The sequence below is a fragment of the Botryllus schlosseri genome, chromosome 13 (assembly GCF_051294905.1).
Source record: "Botryllus schlosseri isolate E-star chromosome 13, Bs_hap1, whole genome shotgun sequence".
Taxonomy (NCBI): Eukaryota; Metazoa; Chordata; class Ascidiacea; order Stolidobranchia; family Styelidae; genus Botryllus; species Botryllus schlosseri.
The window spans coordinates 24,648,758-24,670,841 of NC_137248.1; the positions used below are offsets into that span (position 1 = coordinate 24,648,758).

The 22,084-nt window shown below is 39.3% G+C and overlaps 2 protein-coding genes across 2 annotated transcripts in view; one reads left to right on the forward strand and one right to left on the reverse strand.

The window, feature by feature from the left end:
• The window catches only part of LOC145454571 (sodium-dependent phosphate transporter 2-like), a 26,553-nt gene extending 7,737 nt beyond the window's left edge, over positions 1–18,816 (forward strand). The window contains exons 4-15 of the mRNA XM_080332564.1: positions 22–162; positions 2,279–2,364; positions 2,427–2,523; positions 3,098–3,217; positions 4,347–4,495; positions 5,223–5,280; positions 6,153–6,208; positions 9,236–9,328; positions 10,443–10,582; positions 14,847–15,032; positions 16,343–16,427; positions 16,825–18,816. Coding sequence (XP_080188690.1) covers positions 22–162; positions 2,279–2,364; positions 2,427–2,523; positions 3,098–3,217; positions 4,347–4,495; positions 5,223–5,280; positions 6,153–6,208; positions 9,236–9,328; positions 10,443–10,582; positions 14,847–15,032; positions 16,343–16,427; positions 16,825–16,983 — 1,370 coding nt within the window. The 3' untranslated portion in view covers positions 16,984–18,816. The remainder of the gene's footprint in view (positions 1–21; positions 163–2,278; positions 2,365–2,426; positions 2,524–3,097; positions 3,218–4,346; positions 4,496–5,222; positions 5,281–6,152; positions 6,209–9,235; positions 9,329–10,442; positions 10,583–14,846; positions 15,033–16,342; positions 16,428–16,824) is intronic.
• The window catches only part of LOC145453684 (cilia- and flagella-associated protein 43-like), a 252,286-nt gene that overhangs the window by 172,348 nt on the left and 57,854 nt on the right, over positions 1–22,084 (reverse strand). The window lies entirely within an intron of this gene.

Genomic DNA, 22,084 nt, shown 5'->3' on the forward strand with positions numbered 1-22,084 from the left:
ACGGTATATCCTTGTTTTCAGGCGCCGCGGCATGGCAACTCATTGCAACCGTGCTGGGACTGCCTGTTTCGGGAACGCATAGCATTGTGGGGGCTTGCATCGGATTCTCGATTGTCGCAGTTGGAGCTAGCGGAGTGAATTGGGGCAAACTGGGTTTCATCGGTAAGCAAAATCTGCCAAGACGACTTTGACCCCTTAAAGCATTTCTTATGCGACAAGCACAAATATATGCGGACGTGGTCAAAGTTGACAGCGTTACAACTCAAGTAGAAGTAGATGTAAGTATGGCCTTGAATTTCTACTCGACTACAAGTCCAATAGAAATTTCAAACCCATATAAAAACAACACTTCACGCGTGTCCATGACAATTAAACAGGGGTGGTCAAAGCAGTCAGCGTTTCTACTCACTTAGAAGTAGAAGCAACGTAACTTATATATGTCTTCTCAAGTACAGGTACAAGTAGCGAATTCCAAAATATGTCAAAACCACTTCAGGCGGAAGTAGAAAATGAAGATCTTTTCAAAATTAATGAATTGCATGAGGTACTTTGGGACGATGGGCCGTATACTTTTAGCAGTTGTTCCGGGATGGCTACTTCTAAAATTGCAAAGGTCTAATAACAATACAACAAGGTGCAATTTCAGAAGACCCCTGAATAAGTAGTGCATATCAGAAAACTGCCAAGTTATCAGTCTGATCCACTGTTGAAGTACCATACACACTTTAATATATAATATAGTATAGTATAGTCAGTATAGTATATTATAGTATAGTATAGTCAGTATAGTATATTATAGTATAGTATAGTATAGTATAGTATAGTGGAGGGACTGGCCATCTTCCTCATGCGCGAGCCGCACATCAAAAATCTTAGTTTTCAAAGAGCCATAACACAAAAATTTAAAAAATACGAATTTATTCCATCACAGCGGAATATAGGCTATCGGAAAAAGTTTTTAATATTTGGTGATGCGGCGCGTCTCCACCTGGACTGCAACGTGCTTGGGATCAGGCTGATATTGCTGCTGAGCATGTAAGGAAGATTTCCGCTCGGTAATCTTACTACTCCGTAAAATCTGTCTTCTTCGGGAACTCATGACAAAGTTTTGTGGTTTGGTTTCGTAATGACGTTTCGAGTTAATAGCTTTTTAATTATTGAGAGAATCTTGACATATAACAAGGAACAGTGGCTTACCTCCATTATCACTGAATGCAAACTTGTATCCCGTTCTGCTCTAAAGCTCTGTCCTTACTTTCTTTTCTTGCAATTATCGCTTAATGACATATTCATGGCCAAACTCAACAGTTATTGCTACAAATGAATGAGCCGTATTCACCATTGATAGCCAGGAAATGATCGTGAAAGTCGTGGACTCGTGGCCAGTGCTACTGTGATTAATTACCAAGATCATTGTTGATTGATTACAATGATTCATCATTGATTGAGAACCATGCACCATTGTTGCGCGTAAAACGTTTATATGTGAACTCGATTTGAGAGTTCAATTTCAAAGTTCTAACTAGAGGTCGACCGATTATCGGCTTGGCCGATTATCGGCGCCGATATTTGGAAATTTCTCGAATATCGGTATCGGCCAATCTAGGCCGATATCGCGACCGATATTTTATATCTAACTACAATCTACCTTTTCTGAACTGATCTGCAATTCTGTATCATGTTTTGATTTTCGGGTTATCCCAAATTTCAACGAATGTTCACAATTAAGCAAAAGTCTTTTCGATTTCAGTTTTCTCGTTTGTGGTTCACCTTTCTGTGGCATGAACAAGTGCCACCTTGCCTAATATATAATATTTGTGGCGAAATAGTTCTCTGCTCCTTCCATATTAATATCGGCCTATGATATCGGTTATCGGCCTTGTGAGCGTCGAAATATCGGTATCGGTATCGGCCTGTAAAAATCAATATCGGTCGACCTCTAGTTCTAACCCTGAAGTCGTAGTCATGTAGTGCTGCCGGGGCCTACGATCGTAGGCCCCGGTGCTGCCTTCCTCTAAATTCGTAAACAGTGAGGAAAGAAACAAATACCACGAAAGCAATAATACGCGTATTGTTAATACGTCACCGAATGCACCAATTCAAAATCAGGTCAAACCTTTCGCGAAACACATTTGCAATCATTAAAACAGCCGCAATCAAAGGCTCAAACAAGCGCACGAGGCTCGCGAGTCGCAGTTTGCCCGTTGCCCACCTCTGGTACAGTGGGACTTCTTCAATCACCACTATAATCCCGTTTCGATCATTTTTCTCATTGCAGTGGCGAGCTGGTTCATATCACCCGTTCTGTCAGGAGTCATGACCGTGTCTTTGTACATGTTTGTAAAAAGGTTTATATTGGAGAAGGTATGATGGATGAAATGTATCGAGACAACTTTCCCTGACTCATTCATGTTACACATTTTCAGGAGGAGCCTCTGAAAAACGGCTTGCGTTTTCTGCCTTATTTCTACGCTTTTGCGTTTGGTATCAATTGCTTTTCGATCTTCTACACCGGAGCCCCCCGTAAGTTTTTTACACCCTACATTCAACAAGCTAGAGCGGTAGATAAATATTATACTATCCAGTCGTGTAAAGAGTTGGGTTTCAGTATATTCTACTGATGCAGAAGCATCGAAGTAGCCTACTACTTTTTCGGAGTGCCTAATAAGTTTTGAACTATACTTACTCAAGCGGTCATGATTTTTCCGACTATAGTTTTGAGATTGGTTTGGCCGTGATATGAGTGAAATTGTGAATCGCGGGATGTATACTATACTCCTAGTATCACAGTTACTCAATTTAGTTTCCAAATTTCACTTTTTTTGTAGTGTCATAAATCATTTTGCGTTAATCGGGAAGAGGCACTCTGCAATTTCCGAACTATAGTCACTGCCGATCAATTGCTAAATATGTGCGACCTCTCGACTGAATCTACTTGTTGTATTACATACTTCAGTGCTTTCCGCTTTCCAGACATTCATTTTCTACCCTCACTTACAGAAGATTTGATATTGATTGCGAATCGCTACTTCTACGCCCACTTAAAGTAGAAGTTTATGGCGTGGATAGGGTTCTAAGGTTGATATTTCTATTTTAGTACTCGGACTCGATATTCCTTTGTGGGGAATATTTTTGGTAACAGTCTCTGTGATGATACTTGTGGGAGTAACAGTTAGACTAATAGTCGTGCCAAGATTACGCCGGAAAGAAATAAAAGGTATATATATTCTTGTTGCATATGATGATGTTCTATATATTCATGTATTTTGATTTTTTTTTAATTCTTGGGGTAACAATAGTATGCTTCCGTTCCAACATGCATTGTAGTTATAGATTCGTTATAAACCGAAGACTTTCGGGTGTACGTTGTCAAGGGACCGACAATTCATTCGTTCGACAAATCCCAGTTTATGGAAGCAAAAAGATTTTATGTGTAACTTACAAATCTTCAATTAGATTGCTTTGTTTATGTTTATCGTTTAGCAATAATGGTTTCACTTTGGAATCTGTTTGGATCATTTTAGTGTGTTTGTCACTCTCGGACAGAGGCGCCCGCAAAGTCTCGGTGTTTTCACAACTGTATTAATGAAATGGGTGTTGTGATGAAAGAAATCATCAAGTTATGTACGAGCCAGAAATAATTTATCACAATAATGGATTTTACTTCTAATTTCGTCGTTGGTGATGTAAATAATATATTAATGGCTTCCATATTTTGCACCGTCACGTTCCTGCCGGTTGTTTGCCAATAATAGCGTGCAAACGACCTCTGAGTTATGGAAATTTGTGTTATCCATTTGAGTTCCTGTTCAAATTCGAGTTCTCTCGAAAACCTTTACTCACACGGAATCAATAAATCAAGCTTATTTAGTCCATCAATATTTACACGTCCCTATTAATACTCGCTCTAGCTCAGCATAAGACTTCTAGTCCAAATATAACAGCTGGCTGATATCGGTAGCGTTGTTTCAGCGACAGATCTGGATATAGTTGCTCGCGTAACTCCGAAAAGTCTCCCGGTCTGAGAAACCCTGTTGTAGACGAGACGCACATTAATATGTATTTAGATTCCCTGGAACGATACTGTGCGATACATGAAACCAAACAGATACTATCGAGCACTTTGATACATCATGTACCAGCAATTCACGACTCAGGGAGCATTTATCTCAATCCACATATAGGTAACAGATTACCAAACGCATACACTAGAATCGTGAACTATGTATGGCGTGGGCTTGCGCTACGATACATTAATGTAACAGGGAAACACAGTCCGCTGGATTACATCGTACCGTACAGTGTACAATCTGTACATCTGTGCCTTCTCTTTTGATGGTGTATAGATCAGATGGCTTTAACTTTAAATTCTGAATCTGGGAGGAACATCGCTGACGATTTCAACGAGACATTGCATCGGAAAGCGGACAAGTGTCCTGACGGTATGCTCAGCGATTCCGGTTATCAGACGCCGAACACTCTCAGACGAAAAAAGGTATGTTTGAAAAGTGCTGAGAGCCCTATAACTGCTTCTCGCCACCAAGTTAACAATGAATTAGTTACCTGGTGAATTTGTCTCTAACCACTATCTTTAAACCTTATCTAACCCCTAACACGAACCTAACCCAACTCCGAAACCAAATACATTACTAATACATAATGAGTGCCAAGTGTAGGCCTACCATATTTTCAGCATAAAAAAATCGGGCAGCTTTGCCTGCACGGATTGTTAAATTTGAGATTCATGATTTTTACATTTTCGTGGTAGTTGCAGGCAAAAGTTACCAAACCAAATCACAAGTTACTAAAACAGACATTAAAACGAATCAAATATATTTTTCAAATTCTGCCCATGAATTATATGCGGTTCCCTCATCTGCTGTCAAAAAGGAATGGTCATTTTTAGGAGATCGTGAAATTGTTTACACGAATTATCAGTGAAATTATATACAAGCGGCAAGATGCTCAAAACCAATCCAGCCAGATTCGAAAAGGAAGACATTTTGGCATTTTTGGACGTCCTCGGAGGATCGTTCACTTTTCTCGAGAAAAGCGGACAAATCCTCCCAACATGGCACCAAAAATTCCACAGTTTGGTTGTCTAGCGGTGCTGCGAAATTTGTAAACATATTATTTTCAAACGTAGACAATGTGCAATGACGACTGTTGCTATTTTGTTTCGAACATCAGACGATTTGCGACTTGTGTTACTTTTTCATCAGGACACAGTCGACAACAGATCAGATTATAACTTTGAAAGGGAAGCGAGTTTCACGCACGGTAAATATTTTTTTCTATATCAATTACGCATGTCCAATTGTTAATAATTGTCGGTAACCAGACGCAACTGGGATCTTTTGCTCAGCGTATGTACATGTACATTGTTCGGAGCTGTAGTCATATTGCACATCATACGACTTCTACCTGCTATACTTGGTCATTATAGTTATGAAGATCTTGGTGATTTAAGTATATTCCCCAATAAATGTCGGACTATAGACATGGTATCAATTACATTTTGATATTATAATACATGCTCATTAGACTACAGGTGTAGTCACGCGGTGCTTCTCTTAAGTGGGACATTTGAACCAAGCAATTCTTATTACGACGCCTGGCATATCCGTAATTATACGAAGGCCATCGACATATACCAGATCAAATGTGTAAAATACTTGTAGCCATGATACAAATGTGGCGTGCCCATGCCGCAGTCACACGTAGCCGTGTCGACAACGTAACTTGATACACGTGATTACGTCAATATGTCATGGAATATCCAAACGTAGATTGGCGGCGTTGGTAATATGAAATGTTTCGCCCTTGACAAACATCCGATGGACATACCCCGATGATACAAGGCGTCCATCGGTTTTATTTCGACTAACTTGAAGTTGATGTATAACATATTTCTGTGATTTGATTGTTCAATATCCCACTTCCAAACAAGATAGTAGCCCCAATATATAATATTCCTTGTTCGATTTTCCGAAATCAAGCCGTAGTAAATCACGCTGAAAAATATACTCTGTCTCGTAAACTAAATCCGAATCCGAAATACGTTTCCGAATGTCGGTCACATATGCACTGTGATTGAATAGAGGTTCTCGACCTTCTGGCCCTATCCACGATAACATATGCGTACGTTGCAGGACTGACAGGTGCAGACAATGTCGATATATCCAAAGCTCTCGTGGAAAGATCGTACGTAAGTTGAAGCAGTATGTTCGTACAGACAAGCTACCGGCCTTACATGAAATGTTACTCAGCTAGGCAAATACCAATAATATGAGGCAATGTGTTGATAAGATAGGTGCGTTTTATTGGGCAATCTCACCACGGAATCGAACCATTTTCATGGATGTATACTGTACGAAAGCAAACAGGTTCATTTCATAAAATAAGACATGCGCCTCGCCCATATTGAAATTGGAAGTTCTATTGAGAAATGCGTTGAGGAGTGCTCGGCCTCGTAATAACACAGTACAAACAATAAATTTCTTTGGGTATGCCAGCGATGTTTCACGGGATTAGGGGCAATCTGAGACCGCGGAATCAGAATTTGGCATCGGTTTTGTCGGATTGGTTCTTGTTTCCGATATATGCCCATTCTTCTTACTGCAGCATTTTCCACTATTTCTTACACTGGGGACAGTCTCTATGGTAATGGCTCATATCTTCACCCGACGTCACGCACGACTAAGGTCAATTCACCTGCCAAGTGCACGTTTAGGTTAAGTTTATGTTTCATTTCATAATCATTTTAATCTTAATAAATGCCGAATTTCACAATTGGACAGCTCATTTAGGGTACAGAACTTCAGATTAACGCGAAACAATAACCTCATATCGTAAATTTATTCGCTAAAAGTTTTACGACTGACTCTCATCAGCAGTGAACGTCAGTAAAAGAGTGAATCAAATTCGAAATGTAGGAACTATTTATCCGTATGAAGTAATAATAACAGAAACAAACAACAAGTAGACAGGTAAGATACGACACCGACAACGATGAACGATACAAAACATATTCGGTTATAAACAACCTAGAACAGCGACATGGAACATTAATGAATTATTCCAAGAGTGTAGAGCAGTGGTTCTCAACCTTTTTGTCTTCGCGGACCCCTTTCGGACCGTCACCGTCCCCGCGGACCCCCACAAAGTTTTTGTTCAAATTTAGCTCAATTATCGTGAAATCGTCATCTGTCTTGTGCAAATGATAGCTGTAGGCTTAGTGATAAAAACCACAAAGTGACTTTTCTTGAAAATAAGATCATATACTATCCATGTAGAAATTGGGTTGACTTCTATTATTTCAAAGCAAATTATGCAATTGCATTTTTTGAAATACGTGGTCGTACGAGTCTTAAAAATCCGCGTCTTCGATAAGATATTAACGAGTGCCGAAAATCCATTTCCACAAATATAGGAGGTGGCGAATGTAATAATCACGCGTAACGCTTCCGACCAGGACCGTTACTGCCGCACCCTAAACCCCCCGATTAGGGGGGGGGCGAGCCCGAAGGGGGCCCGAAATTATTTCGTGAATTAACATAAATTATAAAGTATTTTTTAAATTCATGTAACTTCTTCAAATTATTTTCGCTGTAGGCGTGATTTAAGGTTTCCAAATATTTTGATTGCTGGGCACCCTTCCCTACAGGAAAAAACGCGTGATTTATAGAAATCGGCATTTCTACGACGGCCACTGGCGCGGCACAACCATCCAAGACATGAAGTGTTACGCCTAACATGCGATGGGCGATTTCAATATGTTTTGACATAGCAGACAGGAGGTCACGAAATAATATCATGTAACGAAGTCATTGTGCCAACGGCTCCTCCCTAATATGTTTAATTAATAATTGCGGGTCCTACATATTTCAAGACACCTCCCTCAGCTCTACTGGTAAATCTGATTACGGGAGCAGCGAAGAGAGGAGAAAATTTGATAACAATAGATATGTAATTCCCGATCATATTGACGATTCAATTATGATTTATATAAATTTTCACGCTTCGCGCGATTAGGCAAGATAAGCTGACTCACTATACAGAGCACATCTCGTTGACAAGTAGCGGCAATAACGTACAACGTGATAGAGGGTATTGGGGGTCAAGCCCACAGACGTTTAGTTGATCCCACGACCAACGTTAGGGGGGGCTGTCGAAGTGCGGTTTCGGTCCTGCTTCCAACGACACATTTGGGTATGATCGCAACAAATATGGCACCAAAATTGACAAACAATTTTTTTAATGCACATATAACGTTGGGCCTGGTCACTTCTATCTAGCAGCTTATCTTGAAGTTATTATGCAAAAATGGTTGTATATATCACAGGAGAAATGGATTTTGTAAACATTTCGAAGTCACCGTGATGACTTTACTCATCCATTGTTTTCCACAATCCACAACAAAACCTCTCTAAACAGGAAAATGTTTGTATCCGTAGGCTATTGGCAATTTAGCAAGTAAAATGTGTCTGCACAGTAGAATATTTGATCTCAGCTCTGTTGATGTGAGCTCTGGAGTTTTACTAGTAATGAAGCAAAACTGCATCGGGATTTTCCGAATTTAAAAACATAAAAATTAGCTTATCAACTATTCTGAGGCTTCGCGGACTTCCTGAAAATGCTTCGTGGACCCCCGGTTGAGAACCACTGATGTAGAGGCTTTCCTTCTTGCGGCAGAGAATCGGCTTTCGCAGCTTTATTATCGTAGATTCCAGGACGTTCAAATGAAAAAGAGAATGGCCACGAGCAGCTATAGGAAATTGACTGTCATTGTAATAATTAGGACAATCTGGATGGGATAAATTACACAATTGTCTTTTCTAATCTTTGTATATGGTTTTACCTTGATACAAACAACTAAATACTCTAATCGTACACGTTAACTCTAGTATTTTGGCTCGAACCTGAGAGCATATACAATATGCAACATACTTCTCCCTGATTAACGCAGAACGACTAATGACAATATTAGTAGACTGTGCAATTGTCAAATATATATTCAGTTACATACAGGATTTATTTCAGACGAAATTTCACTCAAAAAAACCATACAAACTTATTTCAAAACTATCCAAAGCTACATTTTAAACTCCGATTTGTTAAAAGTAATGTTTTTGCCTAATAACTGTTCAAGTAGATATAAATATCCCCAAAATGTTTAACGTTTTTGGGTCTAAATATGGTTGCGTGTTATTTTCGAGACATTCCTTCTCTGCAGGACCTCTCAACAACATCAAAAGCTTCCGATTCCTCCTACGACGGGGATGGCGAATCCGATTCAGTCCTGTACGATGCAGCCCGAAAAGAGAAGGTTTGTATTTTGGATGTTTATTGTTCACACAGGTTGAGCATGGAAGTACAGCTTAGAAGAGACACTACGACACTCCTGAAATCGAATGTACATAGCTTTATGCAACGGCGGTCCAGCTCATCATGTTATTTCTCTACCAGGGCTATATGCTCAACTAGCAGACCGCGGTCCGACTGTGAACCTTTTCATTGTTGGGGCCGGACGTCATCGGCCTCAATATAATATACTTTGTCCTATTGACAATACCAAATCCATTATTGTTAATTTGCAAAATCAGAGTACAGAGCTTCAGCGTTTTAAAACTTGAACTTTATAAAGTGTATATTACGAATCTGTATGTTCAGTGAAAATCTTCATCACTGCCTTCGACTCCTTCTCGGCGCTAGAACCGAAATTTAAAGGATTAGCAAGAAGATAATTGAGTAACCCTGTGTTGCACGGCCATAAAATAGCTAGTGATTTATTTGGACAAGTGATGTTTATAGACACTGTAAAATCCGACTCCCTGATTCACTCGAATGCTCATATTAGAGCCGAATACAGGATTCGTCCAAATACTAACAATCGCCCGAATATATATCTTATGGCCGTACATGTTCAGTCGGCAATATTATGTCCAAACAGACGTAATGGGATTTCTGTTTAACTTCGGAATGTTATGGAGCTAACAGAATAAGTTTCCTTTGCTAAGATCATCATTGAACTACACCATAATTACTTGCACTTATTATACTTACGTGATATTCTTGATTTCAAAATCTCGATCCTTTTTACAACGGGTCAATAATCGTATTTATGATTCATGAGCTGCCGACTTATAGTCCTTTCAACTTTAGTTACAGGCTTTTATATGAAACCGACTATGGGCATCATATAGCTGGCCGTAACGCAGGCCCCAGGTTTATCATTGCGAGTAGACCTGTAGTAGTGAAAAATGCACAAGAAACAGGCAACATATATTCAGTTACGGTGGTATTGGGGCAACGAAGAGGAAACAGTTGAGTAATGATGTAAACTACACACAGGAAATAGCACAGCTACTTTCGCTACAACACCGCCACGATTACTGGTCATGCTCGAAATGTTTTTTTTTCACACCACGATTACCTTGCAGGAGGTCGCAGACGAGAATATTAATATCGAGGACGGTGAGGATGAGGATGAAGACCCAGAATCTGTGCGCCAAATTTTCTCATCGCTCCAGATATTGACCGCCTGCTTTGGCAGCTTTGCTCATGGCGGAAATGATGTGAGGTAGGCGTATGATCGATCATACTTTCAGTTCAGTTCGGTTCAGTTCTACTAAGAATTTCATCCATTTAAATACGGCAAGATTGCTCTACCATGAACAGATAAGAAGGCGTCGAACGATTTGGAGTATACAGTATATAGTCTTTCAATCAAACACCCACCTTGGTCTAGAACACGTAAATATGAGGCAAGCACACTGAATGAAGAGCAACAGAAGATCACTTAAGAAGGCCAATCGATGAAGACTGCCAAATCAGTGTGCTAAATACATAGAGTTTGGCCCTCATTCACGGACTCTAAAATCTGCTAATAACTACCGAAACTTCACCTTTTCGGCGTGAGGATCATTTATAATACATTCTACTCCCTAAACCAGGGGTTCTCAACTTCCCTCGTATAACGGGCCGCATTTTCACACTAAAAGACGCTGCGGGGCGCAGAACATTATCGCCATGTATTTGTGGGCTACTATTAAATTTATGCCTATTTATCAGTCTTATTCGGGCATTTAGTACATTTCTATGTATTCTAAAGCTTTAATGGAGAGCGTTCGTAAGTTTGCAGTTGCTGTTTTTGTGAGAATATTGATCATCAAGTGGCGCAAGTAAATCCCTTAATGGAGCGTACATTCCATCCGTTGCCATGTCGGTATAGTATATGCACCCTTCAAACCCTTCCACCACCAGAGAACCGAACTCTCTGTGTCAATGCGTGAGCAAGCAATTATAAAATTACGGTGACTTTTTCGTTACTGACGTCATTATCACTTTGAGCTCTTAGTGATATGAGAAGAATTGAGACGTTAGGGGTCATTTCTGAGCAAATCAATCAACTCTTCTCCTTTCCTTCCATGGCAGGAGCCCTACGCCAATAGTTACAGAAGTCAGCATTGTCAAATTGATGTCCTAGTCCCCTTCCCACGTTTGTCCCGTCAGCATTTCCTCTGGAAATATGCCCATGCCCACTCTGATAAAAAGCACCTGGATAATTAGCTATGCAATGTGTTTGCACTGTGTGCATCGATGGATAGGTCCAATGCTAGGCTGAAGTAGTCTACGCGGCAACGTGTTACAGAACATGCGATAAAAGATTGACTGAGATCGCTGTTACTCTTCTGGTGAGTGTTGAATCAGACAATTGTAACTTCGAAATTTGTCAGGTGATGTAGCACTTGCTGCTATGTTCAGGAAACAGCGAATATTCGCACGGTGCGTGAAAGTTTTATTGAAGTCATACCTTCTCTAGCAGATTGTTAGGTTTAGCGATATTCCAAGCAATTTTGAACAATGCGTCCGTCACGTCGTCGGCAATTTAAAAAAAAATTCGAAATATGGATTGCTGGGCTTGAAACCAAGCTAGCAACGTTTGATATGTATAACTCCAGATGAAACTATCGTGCTATCATTTCAGGCTTCTAGGCTTTGTTACAACAACCGTTCTTCGACAAATGTGACACATCGGTCTTCCATAACAATACAGGGCCAGTAGTGATTATATTGAATGATGTCGCGGGCAGCAAAAGACTCGTCTGCAGGCCGCGGGTTGAGAACCCCTGCCTCAAACGATGGATTGACCAAACGACGGATCCGGGATATATTTACTCGGCTTGTAGCCAATTTTGAGTGACTTTTCACGAACCCTTTAAAACTAAACCTCGTACCTCCAAGGCGATGGCCCTAAGTCGATACGAAGAAGAGGTATACACACACTGGATTTAATAGAGAAAAGCATAAAATGACAAGTGATAAAAATCAGGTGGCATGTGACGGAAGGCAAGATCGATCTATCAGTAGGATTTATTCGGTTAAATCTGGTTGTTTTTAACTTGAATTTCGACATACCAATGCTCGACGATTGTTGGATTGTCTGCTTTAGATTTCGAAGTGATGAAGTCGTTGAGTTTTGAATGGCAGTGACCGCAATTGAATTAATACATATAAACATGGCAATAAAATTGAACGAGCCGTGACTAGGGCGGGCAAAATTGAGTAACTGAGTACTTCGATTATGAATCGAGCATTAAGCTAAAAGTCGAGTAGGCTATTGTAGTATCACTTTATGACGTCTCATCAATATGAATGGTGTGGTAAATTGAAATATGTACCCTTTTAGACAGGGCCGGCCAACCCGTGGCCCGCGAGAAGGTTTTGAGTGGCCCGCGAGGTAATTTCCGGAATTTCTAATATCATCAGAAATGGATTGCACAGATTTTGAGCTTGCAAGACCAACCTAAAATTTGATTAGCCTGGCCGCAATACTTGAGATGTGATGACTAAAATATCAGTTCCGACGCATTGACAGATCCATCAGCCATTCACATATTGGTACATCTTCGTACACTACAATAAAGCAGAATAATTTGCGATAGATTTATCAAAGGTAAAAATTTTCAACAAGCTTAGCGCAATATGTTGTCACTCGAATAGCCCAGTCCTCGCAAACTTACCCCAGCGATCCACAGCAGGCCCGCAATATAGTCAAGTGACAATAATATTGACCCATGACTTCAAAAAATTTTCGCGCTTCGCGCGGATAGTGGCCCGCGCAAAAGTTCGTCAATCGAATGTGGCCCTTTGGTCGAAAAGGTTGGTCAGCCCTGCATCCTAATGAACGTGATAACAATTCTACATCAAAGTAAAGACAATTTTCGACCACCCTATTCCATTGAACTTTTTGACAATGCTGTTGGTTAATCACAAATTAGCTGATGTCATTTCCACATAAGTGCGTATAGCTTTGTACTGCATGTCTTATGTGGTGCGATGCAACCATTCCAGGTTTATAGGAATATAGTATTGAAGCTAAAATTTTAATTGATAAATTAACTCTTGGTGACAAGGAACGTATCATTTCACTACTCGAAAAAATGATCACCAACTTCCAGAGGTGGTCAGTAACGAAGTACTTCTACTTTTTGGAAGTACTCAAGTAGTTTTCCTCTACTTCTGCTACTTACTCAAGTAGATCTGATTTTATCTACTTCTACTTCTACTTCGTAATATTTTGTGATCTACTTACTTAATTTTCGCTATTTTCAGTTTGTCAAGTAGAAGTAGTTTAATCCCCCAATACGTAAGATAGCCTGAGGAATTTCGGGGCTGTTTTCACGAAGTACCAACATTTAATATTCATAAAAGTCAAGGAAAGCCCAGAAATTTTGTTGCGCTTCGCGCACAGTAGTTATGGAGTGACAAATATGTTGTCACGAAAGTATCAGTGAATATAATTTAGGTACCGGATTGCTTGGTTCCGTTCACACCGCATTGTCGCCCATATCAAATATTTCATCACAGTAAATAAGGCCCACCATAACGTTTGAAACTACCGTTTTTCAATATAGAAATTACGTATCATATCTTAATCTAGCAGCCCATGACGTGTCCAGCTAATCTGGAAAATCCGGCATTTTTGAACGCTACACCTGATTTAGCAGATCACCTTTGAAGCTTTATGGACAAAAGATATGAAATATATTTTCCGCCTTTTAGAAGTGGTATTTGTATTTCACATTCAATTCCTAGTATCATACTTTGAGTTCTAATTACGTTCAGTTCTTTTGTCTGCAGAACATATATTGAAGTACAAACGCAACTGTAGCAATGCCTCTATTTTCCGAAAATAAAGTTACACTAAGTATAAATTTTATGATCCACAATATTTGTTATTAACGTATACCAATGGCGCAAAGTGTTGAAACCGTATCCGATACAACTTCTCCGTATTGCTCTTCGCCTAAACTTGGGGCCTTATCATATGGGGTCGGGCGCCATGACATGATGTTCTCTAAAACGTAGTATTCTACTAAACAAAAGCTTAGTATCGCATTTTCATATCAATACTATAATTTGCATCCCATGATGCGAAAGAATGCTTATTCTGTCGAAAATTGATATCTCATGGGATGCATCAATACGAATCAAGCTCTCTACACGTTCCGCATAGCTCAATTTGCAGCTTTTGACAGTCCATGCGAACGAATTAAGAATGTTTTGAAAACTGCTTACTTACTTGAGTAGATTTAAATTCGGTCAATTCTACTTCTACTTCAAGTAGTTTCAGGTTGCTTATGGAAGAAGTACTTCTACTTGTACTTGAGTAGATTTTTCCGTCGCTACTTCTACTTCTACTTGAGTAGCTTCCTTGACTACTTTGACCACCTCTGCCAACTTCTCGAGTTGAATCATTAGGATTTATATTCGATTCACATTCGAGTACTCGAATCATTGTTCACTATGCAGAGGTCAGTAATGAAATGATTTTCTCACAGCAATGCAATCGGACCACTGATTGCGCTTTGGTTGATCTACCATTCGGGTGAAGTGTCCCAAACCGCGGCCACACCCTGGTATTTGCTTCTGTATGGAGGTCTCGGGATTATCGCCGGTCTTTGGATTCTAGGCAGGAGAGTCATCAAGACCATTGGCAACGATTTGACCAAATTGACACCGTCCAGGTAACACCGATCATCTAATTGATTCCAAGTTTTCGTAGTGTATGTACGTATGTATGGTGCGTACAGCTGCGAAAGGTTTATTGCACCATCATGCCATTTCAGTTTGTTCAATTTTATTCTATAACAGGGAGCCTCAAACTCAAAATATGTAGCTGGCCAATTTCCAGCTTGACCGACGCCGCGGGCCGCGGTATTTACATATTGACACCTAATACCTGTAAACCATTTGATAACCGAAATTTTCCAACATTTAGAAATACATAGTCACACGTATTTTCCGAAATCAGAAGTTAGGTCGCGATGTTGGTAACCACTATAAAAATCAACACCATGCTCATTGCTCATTATTCACCTCTACCATAAAACATCACAAATTCTGTTACTGGTGCACTGGTGTTGGGCCGGGAGAGCAACCTATCTTGATGTTAGATTTCTTAGCCAGAAGAAATTGTGTTACTGGTGTAATGGCATAGAGGGGCTAAAAAGCAAGTCTTTGTACTAAATGTTAGAATCGCAATTTAATTTCAGCAGTGTAATTAATCGTATCCAATGCATTGTAGTCGCAAATTGAATTTGGCGTTAGTACTCTATCATACCCACGACGATGGCCAATACCTCCAGCAATTTCAAGATATCCCAATCCAACGGAATACTTCGAGATCTTAACCGCTACCTGGGATATGGGCCGTCCGACTTTGGGTCACTTGTCATTCTTAACTCACTTATTCCAGCATTCGGCTACACATCCGGATCAAGTACCTCTACCCTCGAGTCACAAGTCAGTTTATGACTATACAAATTTTTATGCGAGTTCAAGTCAAATTATTTCAAAACTGTCAAGCAACGAGTCAGTTAACTGTTAACTCAAGTCAAATGCAGTCATCTCGAATTTTCCGATTTCGGGTCAAGAAATATGTCCACCTCAAGACGTTAGCAATTTTGCATTTCTCAGAACATGATTTGGGAACAGTGTTCTTGTAGCTTACTGTACACAAATTAAAGTTTACATTTATCGCCTACTGATTTGTGATACTTAAATCCTGGCCGTTGTGCTTTTGACCGACGAGAAGATAAGCGCCGGATGTGTCAACCTAAATATTAATACTAGCAATAATAGTGGCCACATGAAAGTTTAGCGCGCTTACACGCAAGTAAATATGACTGTGCAGTATCAAATATTTCGGGATTTCCTGTTGTTGTTGTTGTTGTTGTTGTTGTTGTTTTGTTTTTTTTCTCACGGAATTCAATCAAAATATATATTGGCAATTTGTCTCCCAATCTTCAGTTGAGTAAATTGCTTTTGTTTGCAGGGGATTCTGTATCGAATTAATGACCGCACTTACTGTACTTCTGGCTTCCAACGTGGGGATCCCGGTATCAACTACTCATTGCAAGGTGAATGGTCATACATAACTGTATACTAAAACATATTCAGATAGGGTTAGATAGAACTGCGTTTTTGCTCCAGTGCCGGATCCGGGTCAGAACTGGGTTCTAATTTTCTAGAGCAGTAAAGTGACCTTTTGTTTGTTTACTACAATGTTTTTATATGAACTTGTACTCGGCTAATTTTCGCATTGCATCAAATTTCATTCGTCACAAATTCAATGCATTGCCGAGGTAGGCTTATACAACTATAAAATACCGATGACAGTAGTGGCAATAGATGCGCAGCGTAGTATTGATCACGATGTTATTGGATCTGTACTTAAACATAAAATACGGAAATAGGATCCCGAAAAACCATGATCCGTACATCTGTACTGCATATCATGTTAAATGCTCTTTACAGGTTGGATCTGTTGTCTCTATAGGATGGTTTCGTTCGCGAAGTGCTGTGACATGGAGCACGGTACGAAATATCGCAGTCGCCTGGTTTGTTACCGTACCTGTTTCTGGATTCATTAGCGCTGGCGTGATGTACATTTTACTGTTGATAGTGGGGCGTTAGATTGCATCCTAATGCAATCGTTGTGCTACACTTCTGAGATTTCGTGTAACGACTCCTTTTTATGTCAATTTGTTTCTTTACGTACTTCATTTGTATTTTCAGTACTATGTTTACAGTTTTATGCACGACGGAGCGAAGGTTAATCACAGTGCCTGCCAGAGTTTGTCAATAATGGCAACAGCACAGGCTATGCTTCTATGGATTAAGTTTTCCATCGATTGTAGAATAAACGCTATCTCAAATTGAGCATAAATTGCAAATAACACTGCCTTCAATGCATATGTTCATATGTTTGGCTTACTGCCGTTAAAATAGGGATTCAAATTTTGACAACTGAAACGAAATCGCAACGCTTTAATTCTCTTTGATATATGTAATGTACTCAACAATTCTGCCCGTTTTCATACCTTGACATGTATGTGTGTATAGATATATATAAGATATATATAACCATCTACATTGGTTATAATTTCGCACTTTCAACAAGAGATAGCTTAGTGCGAGATCATCCGCATATCCTGGTTGGGAGAATATGTTTTTTAGTTTTATATATTTATTTATTTAATCGTCTCTCAGTTCCATTCTTCCGACAATCACCAGTTCCAATCAATTTAGTAGTTCCTATAAATCTGTCAATTTATCATGGGTATAATTACTGCATATGTGTGCGGATGTCCACAAAATCTCATTTTGCTTCGGAAAGTCTTGAAACACCATCGAAAGCGTAAATATCCTTCCTATTCCTATAGACAGCCTTCAGCAGGTTGTACAAATTCATAGTCTAATGAAAATATACATCCAGTTTTGCCTCCTTGAAATTATCTTAACTATTATCCTAATATTCTTAATAATCTCAACATTGTCTTAACATTCGCCATCAGATCATGCGATGATGCGATAGTTTTCTCACCATGTTCAATAAATTATGTCGATCCTTATAGAAAATGATTTTTTATCATTTTCGTAACAATGATATCACAAACACATATGGTAAATATAAAGGCAAAACATCAGTCAATTACCACTAATGGAGAAGCACTAATTTGACTTCACTGATTTCTGATTTTTCTCAATGAGATCAGATGTTCTTATTTTACAAGTCGCAGCGATATCATAAATCAGACCCCAAGAAAACTTAAAATTATACAAAATACCACACGATATTATCACAACAGAACGCAATGGACATGGCTCAGACAATGAAATGCCGGGTGATGGTGGCTGAGAAGGTTTTACTTCTACAGACACTGTGAGCATGAATGTCAATGCAAACAAAAACTTCCAACTGTAAAATGAACTATTATATATTTCTACATATACCGTATATATCTATTTCTCAAGAAGTCTGTCTATTCGCCCGTACTCAATATCAATAACGGGCCTGCATTTCTTGCCCTTGTTCCGAATGCAACAACTCAGTGGAAAATAACCACTTGTTTGTTGTTGCGATGGTGAACAGTTCGTTTGAAACTTCTGCTTTCCAGTAATCTTGTCATTGAATAGGCCTAGTGGTCATGGCTATCCTCGTCCAACTCACACTCGCTCGCCATAGGTGACAGTGCTATGTGTGTCTTGTAAGATCCGCAATGACGACCGATTGGTCATTAGTGATCTCATAAGCCTAACCGAAAATATCAGGCTATCTGGGAGAGTAAACACCACATTTTTAGCAAAGATGAATTTTGAAAATTTTATGAACATTTTATACGAAAAGAGATCGTGTCACTAGTTCGGTTTAGCACTGCTTTTAATGAGTCAACTGCAACTGCATAGGCTGTGTTTTAATTTGTAAGTTCCTGCATTGTTCGACAATAAAATTTCTTCCATGTCGCAGTTTCGTCATTATCTCTGTGTGGGTCTACTCATCTGAGGTTATCTCATAGTGTCCGTGCGCAATTGTTCTCCATGATGCAGTTCATCAGCAGTACACAGCAGAGTTGGATCAATTGTAATTTTAATTGAGCGGAATGTAATTAATTGGGATATTTTTTACCTAAAAAACGAAAGATTTTGACCTAAAAAATCTAAATTTCGACATTATTTGACCTTAAAAATCTAAATTGTGACCAAATTTTGACCTAACGTATGCAAATTAGGTCTTTTCCCAAAAAATGTTGAAATTGTACTACTTATCCTCATTTCTTGTTTGAACTGTCTGTCCTTACGAAGTAATATTCCCTGAAAAAAACATATTTTTGACTCAAAAAACTGACAAATTTTTACATGACAAAATATTATTTTAACAAAATCTGGCCCTATGACGAATTCCAGTACATGACGTACTATGATGAACATAATTAAAATTTGTTGTAGTACAACGAAATATACTTTCCTACATTCTCGGCAGGAATATCTAGTTCTAGATATCCCTGATTCTCCGGTAAAAAGTGTCTGTCTTTACTAAGTAGCTTGCCAAGGATGGAGATGTGGCGAGATAGCGTAGTGGGATAATCCACAGCTACAACACCAATGAGTTTTGGGTTCTAGTCCGACCGAGGTCGACACCAGAATTCCTACCCAAGTGTTGAAGGTTTATCTAGACTCCTCCTCGCCATCTCATCTGCGTAAGCGGTGTCTTACAAAAAGCATAGAAGTGGGCCGTGCTACACGTCGGCAGATACTTGACGGATACGGAATCGAAAATAAGGAATATCGGCCTGGTATAAATGACCATTGTAGTCGACAAACACCATGAATATACAAACAACGACAAGAAGAATGGAGAAAGAACGTTCAACAGTAGCAGCTGTTGGCTGACAACACTGAAGTTGTGCGTGCGTACACTGCTGGTGACGCACAGTGTTGCTTCATTCTGACAATGGTGTAGCCTACATCTCAATTTTTGTAAGAACCATGCAATGCCCACGCAGTCTTGCTTCACGTAGGATATTGCGGCACGTTGAGCATAACACGGTGTCAACCTTTTGTTTCATTTGGCTGTTTATGATTCACAATGATCAGGCAATGCGCCGTCTGCCACGGTAGGCCTATAAAGTAGGCTACAAGCTGTAAAGTGTGAAACGATAAGTTCACCGATTGTGCCAAATCTAGAATACAAATAAAATGCAGCTTGCAAAAAATGTTGTCTTTGTAAACAATTTTGACATTTTTGGACCGAACTCTGAAATTTTGACCTTATTTTGACTTTTTTTGACATGACAAAAAAATCGCCCTATTAATTAATTACATTTTTTCATGTAATTGTAAATGAAACATTTCTATTCGGTGTAATTGTAATTTGATAAAAATTTTGCTCAATTACAAATTCAAATACATTGTTATGGTAACCCGACCATCACAGCATAAAATAATCAATCAATCAATCATTTATTCGTCACACCAGTGAAAATCCGGTACGGAACAGGATGACGACGACGGGCCGCAAGGCCTTAGTAGGCCTACACAGTCGCCACCTGAAATAATTGGCCTATTTAAATCGGTGTTCTATGCGTGCCTCGTTATAACCAGATCATTCAGCCATGCTAAACTGTTTCCCATACTTCAGTAGCAACAGAAAACTTTGTGAATTACAATATAGGCTAAACCAGTGGTTCTCAAACTGGGGGGCGTGCCCTCCTTGGGCGGCGTGAAAGCATCTGAAGGGGGCGCGAAGATCCGGCAAATTGAAATTTTTCCCGCGCTTGGTGCGATTCACCTCCATTTCATAGTAACATAGTTATTGCTCTATGTATAGTCGGAATTTCATATTGGACAATTCACTCATCAACAGTCATAACCTTCCATACCATCGAATTCTGTAAGGATTGCTAAAATTCTGGCTTCATTGTGTGATATGGCGAAATGGGGGGGGGGGGGCGAAATATTTCACTGTCGTAAAGAAGGGCGTGTCTAATAAAGTTTAAAAACCAGTAGGCTAGACTAAGTCTTAATATTTCAGAAATGGATGAAGAGCAAAGAAACTCTTCTGAAACCTGTGCTGAATCATTTCCTACACCACGGTCAGAATTATTTTTAATCTCTGACCAGTAACGATGAGGCTTGCTGCAACAATTGCAAAATGAAATTCAAGTTTCCAACCAAGGCTTTATCAAACTTGATCACGCAATCTTGGACAAATTTACTGGGGCCAGAAACTTTTCGCATCCTAATGTTAATCAAACGTAATCTAACAGTTTCGGAGCAAGTGAAAATGTAAATGCGAACCAAAATGTTGTAATTCGTAGTTATCAGGAGGTTCTTTCCTTTTGCTTTTATTTTAATTTTACACACCTTATCGGTATCATCCTTATTGCTCACGCCTTACCAATTACAATTCATTATCCTCACTCAGCTGTGAGTAGCCTAATCGTTTGATTACATTTCATTACTGTCCTGTTCGCTGTTAGTCGCTCAAACTTTTGGTTGAAACAGTCGATTGAAACATTTTTCTGTGTTCGTAGTTTTGAGTACTCGTGATTACAAATAGTTCGAATACGTTCGAGTTTTTTTTTAATTAAAGGGTATTCTACGTATCATGAATGAAACATGAATAGCTTGAGATTGTTGCTAATTACGTCGCTACGGTTGTCAAAGAACACCTCGAGTCAATTACATGTTTAACAGCAATTGTAATTGTAATTTGATATTTTTAGCATTGAGTAATTGTAATTGTAATTGAACTGAATTATTGCAATTGATCCAACTCTGGTACACCGAGATGTAGCCTATTATCGCAGTGATTCTCAACCTTTTTGACCTTGCGGACCGATAAAACATCGAAATAATTGCTGCGGACCCGAGAATCTTCCATAATCGAAATCAACACGAATTTCAATTATAACAAATACATACACAACTAAAACGTTAATGTTGGAAACTTCATTGAATGCTGTCTCTTGATATTAGACGTGTTATACTGGGTTTTATTGAAGTCTTATTACAAGAGGAAGTGCTATTCAAAGCACTAATCGTTGGAATAACGATGACCACTCGAATAATTAACTAACAAATGTATATACTATATTCAGGATCAAATCAAAGTTATCACAACAACCATCGGGTCCGGGCTAATACCATCCGATTCGCGCCCATCAATGTACCAGTGACGTGTGGTTAGGGGGGCAAGTGAGGCAGGGCTTTCTGATTTTAATATTGGTCACAT